Source organism: Coenobita brevimanus, chromosome 87 (assembly GCF_032717465.1).
Source record: "Coenobita brevimanus isolate Jiangsu-jjx chromosome 87, ASM3271746v2, whole genome shotgun sequence".
In the NCBI taxonomy this organism is placed as follows: Eukaryota; Metazoa; Arthropoda; class Malacostraca; order Decapoda; family Coenobitidae; genus Coenobita; species Coenobita brevimanus.
This window is the reverse complement of record NC_137040.1, coordinates 8,738,208-8,751,920: the sequence shown is the minus strand read 5'-3', so window position 1 is coordinate 8,751,920 and position 13,713 is coordinate 8,738,208. Positions and strand designations below refer to the sequence as shown.

Genomic DNA, 13,713 nt, shown 5'->3' with positions numbered 1-13,713 from the left:
TTAACGAGTTAAGCAGTACCAGTACTTATTAATGCACACAGTTAACTTAACCTTTATATTAGAAGTCATTATATGAATTAAGTAATCTTTAAAAAAAAAAAAAAAAAAGTTTGGATGGGGAAATTTACAGCAATACTTTGATCTTTATAGGGGATTAGAAGAGATTAGGAAAGACACCATAAACACACATGGACTAAGAGATATGGAAACTTAACTGTCCTTTAAGTACAAGTAATGGTTTTATTATAATATCCTCTACAGGAACTGGGAGCCTCTAATTCATCCTACTCACTGAAAGACCAACATGCGCTGAATATTGAATTCCACACTCCAAGTCACAAGTTCACATTTGATGATGTAGAAGTCTTTGTCCGCAAAATGAAGAATGATTGGAAGGTAAGTGATGGTATATGAGGCAGTGATTGGAAGTTAAATGATCGTATAAGAAGCAGTGATTGGAAGGTAAGTCATAGTATGTGAGGCAATGATTGGAAGGTAAGTGATGGTATATTAGGTCCTCAGAGTCTGAAGGACAAATTAATAAGTCAGTCAGACTGAGATTATGGTTTTTTATATATATATACATGTATATATATATATATATATATATATATATATATATATATATATATTTTGAGGATCACAGTAATCAGCCATTTGATCTTTGATATGCTTGTCTTAAGAATATAGAAAATACATTGTACAGTAGTGTGCATATGATTGCTAAATTGCTTTAACGTGAAATCCAAAAGCTTGATGTTGATTGATTACTCTTGTAGCTTGAGAGCTTCATAATCTGTGAATTAACATGTTGAATTTGGGTTTTTTGATGGAGGTCTGACATCAGTTCAGCTTTGTGCTAGTCAGACATTAGCTGAGGTAAAATTAGTATAGAACTGCTAGTTTATTAAGATATGTGAATGCTGTTTTTTGTTAAATCAAAGCAGAATTCTTGCTGGTTTTGCTTGAAAGGAGAAACTAGGATGTTGAAGGCTTGGATACGAATTATTTAAGTGCATATAACTTGAAGTTAACTCATCCTCCACTTACAGGTGTTATCCATGACTGACATAGTGCTCAACCACACTGCAAATGAGACACCCTGGTTGCAACAACATCCAGAGGCCACATACAACTGCAACAACTGCCCTCACCTACGCCCAGCATTCTTACTGGACCGAGCACTGTACCTTGCATCTAAGGAGATGGCAGAGGGCAAATGGGAGAAACTGGGCATACCAGCTGCCATAAGAGAGGAAAAGGAAGTTGAGGTGGGTATTTTGTGGGTTTTATGAGTTCCAATTTAAAATAAGGTTGTGTTTTGGTCTGAATGCCTCAAATGCAGTACTGTACTGTCATGCCACAGGTATGAATTTGATATCCCAAGTGGTGATTTTCAGGTGAGTAAATGCATTATGATCTGGAGGGCTGTGCTGCAGTGTGGATGCGATACCCTGGCTTAATGTTGGGGGTAGTAGTACCACCATACCCCACCTAACAATGGCCAAACCCCGGTTTAATGATGAGTTTTGATTTTTTTAACTGATTTTGATGATGTTTAGACTAAAATTGTGTGTTTAGGTTGATTTATAAACAGTTTTTAGACTTAGATTGATGTCTTTTAGCCATAGGTGGGGTGAACATTGTCATTTTGGAGTACAGTTTATTTAGTTTGAATTTTTCCAGACATATTTGACAGTTTTCAGATTTATTTGTTGGTTTTAGTGAGTTATTTACAGGTGTTAGGCATAGGTTAGCTGCTTTTATAGTTGGTAGACCATTTAGATTGGCTTTAAACTTGTATTTGGGCTTATTTGGGTGAGTTTGGACTTGGTTGGGGGGAAACCCAAGGCTGAAAAATGCATCACATTACTTTACATGTTAAAACTGGACAGCACTCAGAGAGTGCATGCCTCTGCCAAGGCCATTGCCATTAAAAAGAATCCAGTTCTGGATCCGTGGATATAGGATTCGGATCCAGTCCACAATTTAAGCACTTCTTCCTTGGCTCATGGCCCGCCCTTCCAAAAAATTTCATTGAAAATTATTTGTTACTGTATGGCAGCTGGAAAAAGACTACCCCTCTGTAAAAGCATATTTATCCGCTAGATCCGGAATTTTATATGGATCCGTTCCAAACTGTACACATTCGTTGATACAAACATCCTAAATATGCCTGATTTTCTTTCATCAAGATCCATGCAATATTCACTGAAAAATTTATGAAAATGTCGAAAAACGCCCTATCTCGCAATGTTAAATAAAGTGAAAAAAAAATTCCTGGATCCACACCAAAAATCACTGAAGTCTATTCTGGACCAAGGTGCATTCTTCTGCCAAGTTTCATGGAAATCCATCTGGTAGTTTTTGTGTAATCTTGCTCACAAACCAACCAACCAACAGACAAACAAACGGACAGGGGTGAAAACATAACCTTGGCAGAGGTAATAAAACTGCCCCAATATATGATACCCTGCCTAACGATGGGTTTTTACCTATCCAATTGCATCATTAAACCAGGGTATACCTGTACTACTACTACTACAACTACTACTGCCACTGCCACCACCACTACTACTAGTACTACTGCTACTAGACAGACTTGGTACTATGTTATTCAGGCATGTGGTGGATATGTTTTGCTTAGGGAAGCTGTAACAGTTAGAGGGTTAAAACATGTAAAGTATTTATTCACACAACAGAAACGTGACTGTTCCATGAGACATGATTTGTTCTTTAGGGTGCTCAGTGAATTCTCAGTTTAATGGTTGTGTCTTAGAGTTGGTAAAGGAGTTGAACAGGTGTAATTTGCATCTCACTCTCAAATTCTTGTTCATGTCTCTTTGTTCACTTCTGTTCTGTTAGCAGTTTGTGAGTTACTTTTACTGACGTGCTGATAGTGGTATGCACTCACAGAACTGCTTACGTATCAGATATGAAAATTGTCTTTTACCATTTACAGGCCATCAAGAATTTGTTAAACACACACTTCCTGCCACAAATCAAAGTCCATGAGTTTTACACTGTAGATGTGGACAAAACTGTGGAGGAATTTAAAAGGAGGATCACTGGCCATGTCCCAGCGAGCACAGGAATGCAGGCAGATGAGGCAGAGAAAGAACTGACTATCATCCAGGACCCGCAATACAGAAGAAGGGCTTGTACCGTTGATATGAATCTAGCTGTCAGACTCTACAACTTGCCCAGGTGATATCTTTTGGATTTTTTTTTGTGTTGATGGGATTGTAAGTTCTATTCTGTAGGATATGTCTTGAAATCCATGTATCTGTTTGTTCTGTTTGTTCTTTTGATGGTTTATCCCTGTCCGTTCAACTTTGAGACTGCACTGATGGTTTGACAGATTTGTAGTTGAACCTTTAATAGTTTCATCCATTCAGATTTTAATTGCATTTGTGCAAGGTTTATTGATATGTATTAATTTAGTGCGTGTTTAAGATTTTTTAGATAACAGTATGTATACATGACTGTTGTAGACCATTTTAGTAACTCACTATTGTATTTTTATAGTGAGTCGAATGAGAAGAACCTCCAGGGTAGTGGGTAAGTGTGGAGTGAGATTGTAGGGTATTTGCTTGAGGTGGGCTCCTCCCCATGCTTATTTAGGACTGGCAGCCTGAACCCTTCCCTCATGTCCAGTATATGTCATAACACCCCAAAATTGTCCCCAGTGGGTGTGGAATTAACACGGGTATTACTGGTTTGTTATGATTGCTACCTAGGCAGAATCTTCATGATATTATGTTTGTATTGGTCTGTGCTTTTAATGGTTTTATTAACTTGTATGTGTATATACAATCATTCAAAAGGAGAGGTGTAGCTGTGTTTGGTTATGGCTGTATTATTTTGCTTGTGTTGGGTTTAACATGGTGTGTGGTGCTGTAGTACTAAGGTTTGTGAAGGTGAGTTTTTGTATTTTACATATCAGGAGCATTGGTGTATGTGAAAAAACTAAGAAAACAAGTAGGCAAATATTCTAACTTAGAGAACAGCATGAACCTTGTCACAAAGTTTTTACATTTCAGTAATTTACATATTGATTAACTGGACATGTAAGTAATTAGATACTGTTCTTAGGTCTTTACTATTGAGTTAGTTGTATTTTTTATATAGTTAGTATGAGTCATTGCACATATAAAAAATTATTAGAGGTTCTTTTATTGATGTAATACAAAAAAACTGCCCAAGTGTTTACCAAAGCAGGAATGATGATCAGCATAAATTTCCTTTAAGTTTTTTTTGTAAATACTGTTCAGAATTATCAGGACTGCAGTAGCCTAACCTTGGGCCCCACTATGTCCCAGAAAAAATACTGTGGGATTGGTTCTTACTGCCTTTGGATTGGATCATTTATTGCCAGTTCATCTAGATATGTTAAGAGGTTTCTAATTACCTGTCTAGTAATACTGTAGCTGTATTTATTATCAGAATTATAAATGACAAAAGGTGAATACCTTTTTATATATCTGTATCATGTTCTGTCATATCAGTATCCCATCACTTAGCTATATATCCCTGCTTCCCATAGACCAGAAGTCCAGAATGAGGAGGAACGTATATTACGTTGCAGTGCAGAGTTCCGCCGCTGCCTGGAAGACCTTAACGAACAGCGTACCAGTGAAATCCAGGCCCACCTCATTCAGGCAGTTAATTGTTGTCTGGGCACCATTAGGTGAGGCAAGCTGTGGTGTAACTCTGTATAGTATTTAAGTTTGTGAATCCAGTGGCTTATTTTTTCGTTTATTCCTGCTGTTTCCATTTGATTCTATTCATGCTATGAGAAATTTTGATAGTTGAAGGAGCTTAGAAGGCTGTACTTAATCCTACTAGTTTTAAGTGTGTCTTCTGAGCTGAATATAATCATCTAGAGCTAGCAGGAATAAAGTAGAGTATATCATTGGATTGAAGGGATTAATGAGAGCTATGCACACTTGACACCAGCAGTATATTACAACTTAGCTTTAGAAATATATTCTGCTGTGTGGAATGTGATAATGTCTTCATAGTTATGAACTATTACAAGACTAATTTTTACCTTCAGATACCAGCGACTACAACCTGATGGGCCAAAGATAGCCGAAGTGTCTGAAGAGCATCCACTAGTTCCTCCGTAAGTTACATAGCCCATTGCATTTTGATGCAGTAGATCATGGGATGGAAATTTTTTACTGTACTTGACAGATTGATTTGTCTAGCCTTTGATGCCATCCTCCAACACAAAGTGATGGAAATCTACAACACTGACCTGAAGAACACCACCAAATACTGGTTGGCTAACCACATGTCATCCCTGCTATAACGATGAGATGCATTCGGGAAAGCCCATCATTGAGCCGGAGTATCGTTAAATGGAGACGTAATAACATAGAAAGACTAGGGATGGGTTTGGGAGCCTTGGGACTCACCCTCTCCAGCTAAGTTCGAAACTCACCCAATTGAGTCCAAAAACAAGTTTCTAGCTTACCTGTACCCCCAAATAGCCTTAAAACAAGCAAGAATAAGCCTAAAAGCAGTTTATAGCTCACCTAAACCCAAAAGAAAATCTGAAAATAGTCAAAGATTAGTCTGGAAAAACTAAATCATACTTGGTAAACTGTACCCTGAAATGACAGTGTTCACCCTACATATGACTAAAACACATCAATCTAAGTCTAAAAAAAAGTTTATAAATCAACCTAAACACAAAATTTAAGCCAAAAATGTCATCAAAATTGGTTCAAAATAACAAACTCCGTCACATAACTGGGGACTGGCCATCGTTAGGTGGGGAAGGGTGTTAACTATTTTTACATCACTAAGGCAGTGTATCGCATAAAGGGGGATCATATAGTGGGGTTTACCTTTACTCATCTGGCAGACAAGCACTTGCTGCGCTTCGTGATAAGTCATCACAAACATGCCTTCCTAGTGGAGCTCCACAAGGCTGTTCTTTCACCCACACTCCTCATCCTATATGTACATGATATTTCCACACCCCACCTGCTCACAAACATTGCCTTGTATGCAGAAGACATCACCACAATAGCCACACACCACACTGCAGACACAGCTTGTACACTGCAACGAGATTTCCTCGGTACACTTAAGGCATGGGTCGACGACAGTCGGTTGGTGATCACTCCAGCCAGATCCACCACCCTACTCATCACCAGCAACAAACAGTAGTACAGTTGCACTCCTGACATTACACTTAGCCACATACCTGTTACAGTGTGATGTCACAGGTACCAATGCATTCCATTAGTTGATTAGGTTAGTGGACAGAGCATAGGAGATTGTCATATTGAATTTCAGTCCCTCTCATTGGCTGAAGGTGACTGTGCAAACTTCATACCCACACACAGCAGCATTTGTAGTACCATAGAGAGGGTATGGTATGAAATAAGTCATTCATTAATATCATTGGATATTATATGCAAGATTCAGTTAAGGTTTGCTGGATAATTGATATAGCAATTGAATCCACCATCTATCTTACAGATACTTTACTCACCCTGGTAAGGACATCACCCTGGAGGAGGAGGAGGCCCTTATGTTTGGCCCGAAAGCCTGTTTCCTTATGGCTCATAATGGATGGGTCATGGGCGATGACCCTCTAAAGAACTTTGCTCGGAAAGAATCCTATGTGTACCTGCGGCGTGAGCTGGTGGCTTGGGGTGATAGTGTGAAACTGAGATATGGAGATAAGCCAGAAGACAGTCCCTATTTGTGGGACCTTATGCGTCGTTATTGTGAATATACAGCCAAGATCTTCCATGGCATCAGACTGGATAATTGTCATTCTACTCCAATAAATGTGGCTGAGGTGGGTGTTGTGTATTAATTGCTTTGTATGAATATAAACAGCCGGTGTATGGGGCTTATTACCATCCAGTACATATTTTTTAATAATGAGTGAGGTGTTTACCCTAAAAACCTGAGGGGTCTCAACCTCTTAACTCCAATGACCTATTTATTTATTTATTTTTTTTCATTCTTGCTTTGTTCAAAGTTTTTTTTTATTTATTTAGAAGACACGAGGTCTAAATATTGCATTCATAACCCATTTTACGTATGGTGCTCAGATAAGCTGAATAAAGTAGTCAGGAGACAGAAACAACAACAGTATCACAATCTTTGTCTGATGGGGTTAAGCTAGAGTAAAACAGTGTAGTGGTACCATCATTAGAATTGTCATCTATAGGCTGAAGGGGTTATTAGAAACTTTCTAGTAGTGAATCTTGAGGTGACAAAGATATCATTGCTACAACCAGTAACTAAACAAATTAGAATATTGTGAAAATGTAACATATTTTATTAACTGGTAAATTAGCATTCAGAGCCCTGATTAGGTGAAGCCTGCACCAAAAATAATCTTTAGTGAGCATGATAGAACAGTGAAGTGTATCTACACCCACACAAACTGTCTTGACATTGTTACTTCTCCACTGAAGTAGCACTTTTGGGATTGATGTTTTCAATAGATGCATTGGATCTAGGTTGTATAAGCTACCAGATTTTTTAGTTCATGCACCATACCATACCTGCTTGTAATTAATTTTGAATGGACAGTGGCATTTGTTTATGTATTGTATACTATACCAGTCTCATCTCCACAGTACATGCTGGATGCTGCACGGAGGGTGCGACCAGACTTGTATGTGATTGCTGAGCTTTTCACCAACTCGGACCTTACTGACAATATTTTCATCAATCGTCTTGGCATCAATTCATTAGTCAGAGGTAGTAATTGTTTTCTTTTAACTATCATTGTGGGCTTCCATAAAAACAATGTTAATACTATACTGGTTGATTTGTTTTGTCATGGTACTGACTTCTTACAAGTTTCTAAGCCATACAGTCCCACAGGTTGTAAAGCTGCTTAACATTTCCTACTGTAATTTCTGCAGGTACATTTACATTCCCCCTCCCCCCCAAGAATGAATGAATCATATGCAAGAAGCCATGATGTACATTTAACTTGGATTGATCTGTTTTAGCAACCTACTTTTGTAATTTCATACACTGTCATAGTTTTTAGTTTTAGACATTAACCACGATCAAGCAATGCAACATCCTGTTATCTTTTTCTTAATACTTCCAGACATTTCACTCGGCATAAAAGAGTGACTTAGTAGTTGAAGATTAATGAAGGCGTCAAACTTCATTCATTTTTTAAAATCTGCCCTAACCTGAACAGATTTGCCTGGAGATAGGAATAATATAAGACATCACCATATTGAAGGGGTTAAAACAGTGCATAATAATGTGTTTGAAGTCTTAGAACACACCAGCTTAGATCAAAGTAAGCTAATGTTTTATGGATGTGCTGCCTGTGAAGCTACTTTGTGTGTAGTTTGACTGTATAGCTATTACATTATTTTACTGCATGCAATGAAATCTACCTATTAATATTCATGTCTGTCTATCTATCTATATATCTAGGCTGCTTCCCCCAAGGAAGGGGAGGTAGCCGAGACAGGACGACACACTCCCCATTTACTCATCCATTCAAACACATTCATTTGCATCTTAGCCCCAAAGGGGAGAACGGACAGATCCTCACCACACCACACCGCACAAGGGTCAACTGCGCAATGCAATCAGCGACATCCGCAGCAGGGCCCGACAGCAGAGCTGGTTTACCCCTGCCACATCATAACAGACCCATCCCCTCACCCACACCTGACCTGACTAGCTGATCAGACCAAATGCGGGAGAATATCCCCTCAGGGCTGCGTCATCACTTATTCATTCACAATTTCTCTCCATTTATTTCTGTCACGCACAGCCACTCTTCCTTGCTCAACAGACATCCCTCTCGCATCCAGCGCTCTCTTCACACTGTCCATCCATCCTATTCGTGGTCTTCCTCTCAGCCTTACACCTCTCACATCAGATCTAGTTATCTTTTCACCAATCGCTCATTATCCATGTACATATTCATGTACTTCACTGTAAGTTTTAGTAAATTAGGTATACAGTATGTTCCAAAATATCAGCTTTTCCATATAACTGGTAACTACTGCATAATGGGAGGAAACTGATAGCCTTGGAACATTAATGGGGAAATTTTCTGTAAAATATTGTGGAATTCTTAGCAAAAAACATCTGAACTATAATGAGAATTTTGTGTATATATAATGAAGTGCATTTTTGTTTATCCCAATTCAGAGGCCATGTCAGCACCAAACTCCCATGAGGAAGGTAGACTTGTTTATCGTTATGGAGGAGAGCCAGTTGGTGCTTTCCTGCTACCCCCAGTGCGTCCGTTGGTGCCCTCAGTTGCCCATGCTATATTCCTTGACCTAACCCATGACAACCGCAGCCCAGCAGAAGTCCGTACGGCTTGGGATATGTTACCTTCAACTGCTCTAGTCAACATGGCTTGCTGTGCATCAGGGTCAAATAGAGGCTATGATGAGCTGGTACCACACCATGTAAGTTTATATGGCATGGAGGCAGTTTGTTTTTGGCCACCCATTACGGTATTAAGGCGTCTGGCAATAAATAGGTAGAATTTCTTTGTTAACCTCTAAAGCATTATGGCATACTTTTTATTTTATTCATGATGCTGCTAGATGATATTGTGCAGTATTGAGTAGCCATGTAGTGGAGGAGGAGTTAAAGGCTATGTCTAACTTGTGATTTTTAAAAATCCTCATGTAAGCTAAATAAAGTTGTCTGGAGACAGCAAAAACTAAATATTAATGAGATCTTGTGGGTGAAGGGGTTAACAAGTACTGTGTATGCAGACTGCAGCAACATTTTGTTGACATTAGTATCAGTAATTTTAATAAATGGAATGAATATTTCCAGCCAGGTGGAGTAGGTTATGTATCAGTTCAAACATTTTCATAAACAACAGTTTTTGTGGTACTGTATTTAATCATGATGAAAAGTGTACTAATAGTTTTCTGCCTGCTGTGGCAACAGAATATTAAGCTTGAAATTATTTGTAACAGCAGTTTGAATCACACAACAAAAGAGCATGAGAAAAAAGGATACTCACTGACATTTGAGGATTGAAAATTATGGTAGGAAGGACACACTGCCAGCAGGGATTTGGCAGTGAACTTCTCATGATTGTACATTTTTAAAAACATTTTTTCAATAATATACACAACCAGATACATGTGGTGGATGAGGCACGTGTATACACTGCTTGGAATGATGGAGAACCTGGGCGTGGGGAAGTGGGATTGAAGTCTGGTATCATCCAGTGTAAGAAACTACTGAACAAGCTACACTATGAACTGGGTGCTGGTGGCTTTAATCAGGTCAGTACTTATTGAGATCCACTGTTGTACTTGGTAGTGGTAGTAGTAGTTGACTATTTTATGGATCCCTTATGAGCCACTGTTTTCAGTTACCCACTATTCCTACCACTGGATGGATGGGAATTGTAGCTTTGTTTTCATACCAGATGAAGGCCTGTTATTGGTAGTCCAAACCATTTTTTGGACTGCTGGAGTAACATCATTGTCCTGAACTGTTCGCAGTGCAGTCTAGTAAAGTTCTGAACAACTGCCCTAACACTTGAAAAAAGGTCTCCAGGATGGAGCCCTGGCAATGACTTCCCTCCCAGCCAGGGGTAGGGTAAAAGGTAAACAGAAGCAGTGGTTTATGAGTGTACATTGTCAAGCAAGCAGCATGGATTTCCTGCAAGTTTTATGGTGTATAGAAGTATAGGAAGTGTTATAACATACTGGCTTTATGTGCTTCCATCCATCTTCAGACGTACATATGTATACCCATTTTCAACACCCAAGTTATGTCCGTTCTCTGTGGCCATACCATCTAAATATCCTTTGATCATTGCATTTCCCTACTCCTCATTTTGCATGAAATTTGCTTATTTTATGTATAGAGTACATTGCATTTTAATACTTTGAAAATTGAGATGCTATACATATTGCAGTGACTGAGATGATAAGTTGTTGCAGTGAATTTATTTACAGAGCAGCTCTACAGCTAACTGGTCATTCCATCCACCAGGTGTATGTGGACCAGGTGACAGAACATGTAGTAACAGTGACACGCCACAACCCTGTGACGCACCAGAGTGTTGTTTTGGTGGCATACACGGCTTTCCGTCCCCCATCAAAACTAAAGCATGAACATATCCGTCCACTGAAGGTACAAGGACGCTTGGAAGAAATTATATTTGAGATGCAAGTCAAGGGCAAGAAGCCTGGGTGAGTTGTAGTTGTGGACTCAGGTAGTTTTGGGAGGTATTAAGTATAGTACTGTGTTGCACAAATGGATGTTGTGAGTTTTAGATTAAAGTTAAAAGTTTAATGCATGGTAACTTAACTAATTAAATTAGACATTTATGTTTGATATCTTACTTTTTTCAATCCTTGAACATGTACGTGCATTGACCATGCAGTGATGAGGAAAAGAAGATCCCAGGACTCTACACAGCAGACTCAGAGTACATCAATGGACTGACTGGGGTTGAGGTGTCCGTGCGAGAACGGCTACGTCCTGATCAGTCAACCTTTGTTCGTGTCACCTCAAACCATGATGCGGAGATGACAGAATGTGAATACACTGCTGCTTTTACACCTGGATCTGTAATTGCCTTCAGGTAACTATGAGGAAGAATGTTTTTCTTATTCGTGACTGAAATTCTTAGAGTAGATCGATAGCTATACAGTGATCCTTTGGAAGCAGTTTTTGTTATCACTGCAAGATGAAAATCTGCACTTCTGCCATTATTGTGCATTTCTTGGCTAAAAATCGTTGTTATTGGTTCTGAGCTTGTTTCTACCAACAACGATGGGGCGTTTTTTTTTTTTTTTTTTTTTTTTTTTTTTTTTTAATAGGAATTCAGAGATTAGGACCTATTCTGGGAGCTGGCCCCAGGTAGTGGAGACTGCTGTCTCTCCAACCCCTAGTCTCAACTGCTTTCCCCATGCCCATCTTGGGACACTCTGTGATACATGTTTCTTCCTCTTTTTGCCCTTTTCATCACTTTCTGTTAACTTAACCATGCCAGTGTGTGTTTATGATACTTACCATAAAAGTATGAATGCAGTGTGTTTAGTGGGTATAAATTGTTTAAGGGAAAATTTGGGTTTATGAGTGGGGTGCCTGGTATCAGTTAGTATAAATCCCGTAGGTTCTGTGCTTTCGTTATCGCATAATTTTATCACACGCCAGGCTTGGTACCAGTTATGCACGATAACCAAGGGATCACCATGTTTGAAAATGTTAGATTTTGTGACACAGTACAGCAAAATCTCATAATAATGGACTAAACATAGTTGAGAAGACCCTCACCAATGAAGGAGAAAATGTACGAGTGCTCACTGTTCTTAATGTTTCAGATTTTTTATTAATAATTCAGCTGTTAGTCGTTATGTGAGGTAGACATTGCTAAAAGTATGTACCAGTTTATTAACCTTTGTTGTTTTCATTCATCATATGTTTCAGTATCCATTAATTAGCTCATAGCTAACTCTTAAACAGTTTGTTTCAGTATCATTATTGTATTCATACTGCATAGTATTATGCAGTATTGCACCCAGTTTGTTGAATTCTTCCTTTTGCAGTGCGGTAGAATAGATGAACAAAACTGTTTTCCGAATTGATAAAGGCCAGGGGTTCAATACATTGAGCTTCTGCTGAGGCAGAAATACTTAAAAATTACCAGTACAGTATTATCTGTACAGTGCTGCGAGCTTCAAGAGAAGCATAGTAGATTTTTTATTTGTAGTTAAAATTCTTTGGCTATTTATATTCACTTTGTTCTTAATTATGTCATTGTAGTTTGCACAAAAGTGAGTCCTCACAATGACACCTTTGAGTGCATATAAATGGATATTTTATTGTTGAATTGTTATCTATCTGTCTGTCTTAAGCCAGATGCCACAGTTCCATAAGGGGTGGCTGTTCGACTTTGAGTTATTTGTTTTTACAGGGAGGGGCACTAACTGCCAACCCAGTTGTTGACACTTAGGGAACATGTATGGGTTGGATATATGGTTACCACCCAGCATTGTAAATGGTTTCCTGGCTTACAGGAAACCATTAGGCTTGTCACTCAGTGTAAAGCTACCTGAAAAGGAAAGAAAGTGACAGGAAAGATGGGAGAAATAGGAAGAGAGGAGGGCACACACAGAAAGAGAATAATAAAGGTGTAGGAAGAAGTAGGCAGCACTACATCAAGTGAGTGGATGATGGTCATCACCACCTACTGTATTTTAAATTGACGTGTAATGCTGTATTGACCTTTCTTCCATATCATATGTTTATTTATAACAATTTTCAGGCTTAGCCTGCTGCCACGAGCTCAGTCTGCTGTAAACAAAATCCGTGCATCATTGTCAGAGTTTGGCTACAAGGTGAGTGACTCATATTGCTGTTTCGTGATGAGAAAATGGCAAAGAATTTTCTTTGGTGTGAATTCTGGAAATTAAGATACTGCATGTTAATTAAAATATCATTGATCAGGTGAGCCAAAGATATGTTTTTACATTATCAGATTTGAACATTTTGAAACCCACTCTTCCATGCTGTACAAGGATGCATCACTTGTAAGTGTGTATTTTATATTAATGCCTCACTGAGCGTTTTATTTATTATTGAAGCATTATTGCATGTGCTGTCACTCAAAAAAGTATCCTTATTCACATGAGCGCAGGACTCCACATTGGGTAGAGCGATTCGAGCAGTGCCGGTATTCCATACTTTTTCGTCTGTTGTGTT

At 38.7% G+C, this 13,713-nt stretch overlaps 1 protein-coding gene across 1 annotated transcript in view; it reads left to right on the top strand.

Moving 5' to 3' along the window:
• Positions 1 to 13,713, top strand: part of LOC145410973 (uncharacterized) — a 170,611-nt gene that overhangs the window by 97,631 nt on the left and 59,267 nt on the right. Inside the window, exons 9-21 of the mRNA XM_080281029.1 lie at positions 262 to 396; positions 1,053 to 1,271; positions 2,963 to 3,207; positions 3,529 to 3,561; positions 4,547 to 4,690; positions 5,060 to 5,128; positions 6,499 to 6,823; positions 7,617 to 7,740; positions 9,172 to 9,437; positions 10,128 to 10,277; positions 10,996 to 11,195; positions 11,390 to 11,590; positions 13,277 to 13,349. Coding sequence (XP_080137155.1) covers positions 262 to 396; positions 1,053 to 1,271; positions 2,963 to 3,207; positions 3,529 to 3,561; positions 4,547 to 4,690; positions 5,060 to 5,128; positions 6,499 to 6,823; positions 7,617 to 7,740; positions 9,172 to 9,437; positions 10,128 to 10,277; positions 10,996 to 11,195; positions 11,390 to 11,590; positions 13,277 to 13,349 — 2,184 coding nt within the window. The remainder of the gene's footprint in view (positions 1 to 261; positions 397 to 1,052; positions 1,272 to 2,962; positions 3,208 to 3,528; positions 3,562 to 4,546; positions 4,691 to 5,059; positions 5,129 to 6,498; positions 6,824 to 7,616; positions 7,741 to 9,171; positions 9,438 to 10,127; positions 10,278 to 10,995; positions 11,196 to 11,389; positions 11,591 to 13,276; positions 13,350 to 13,713) is intronic.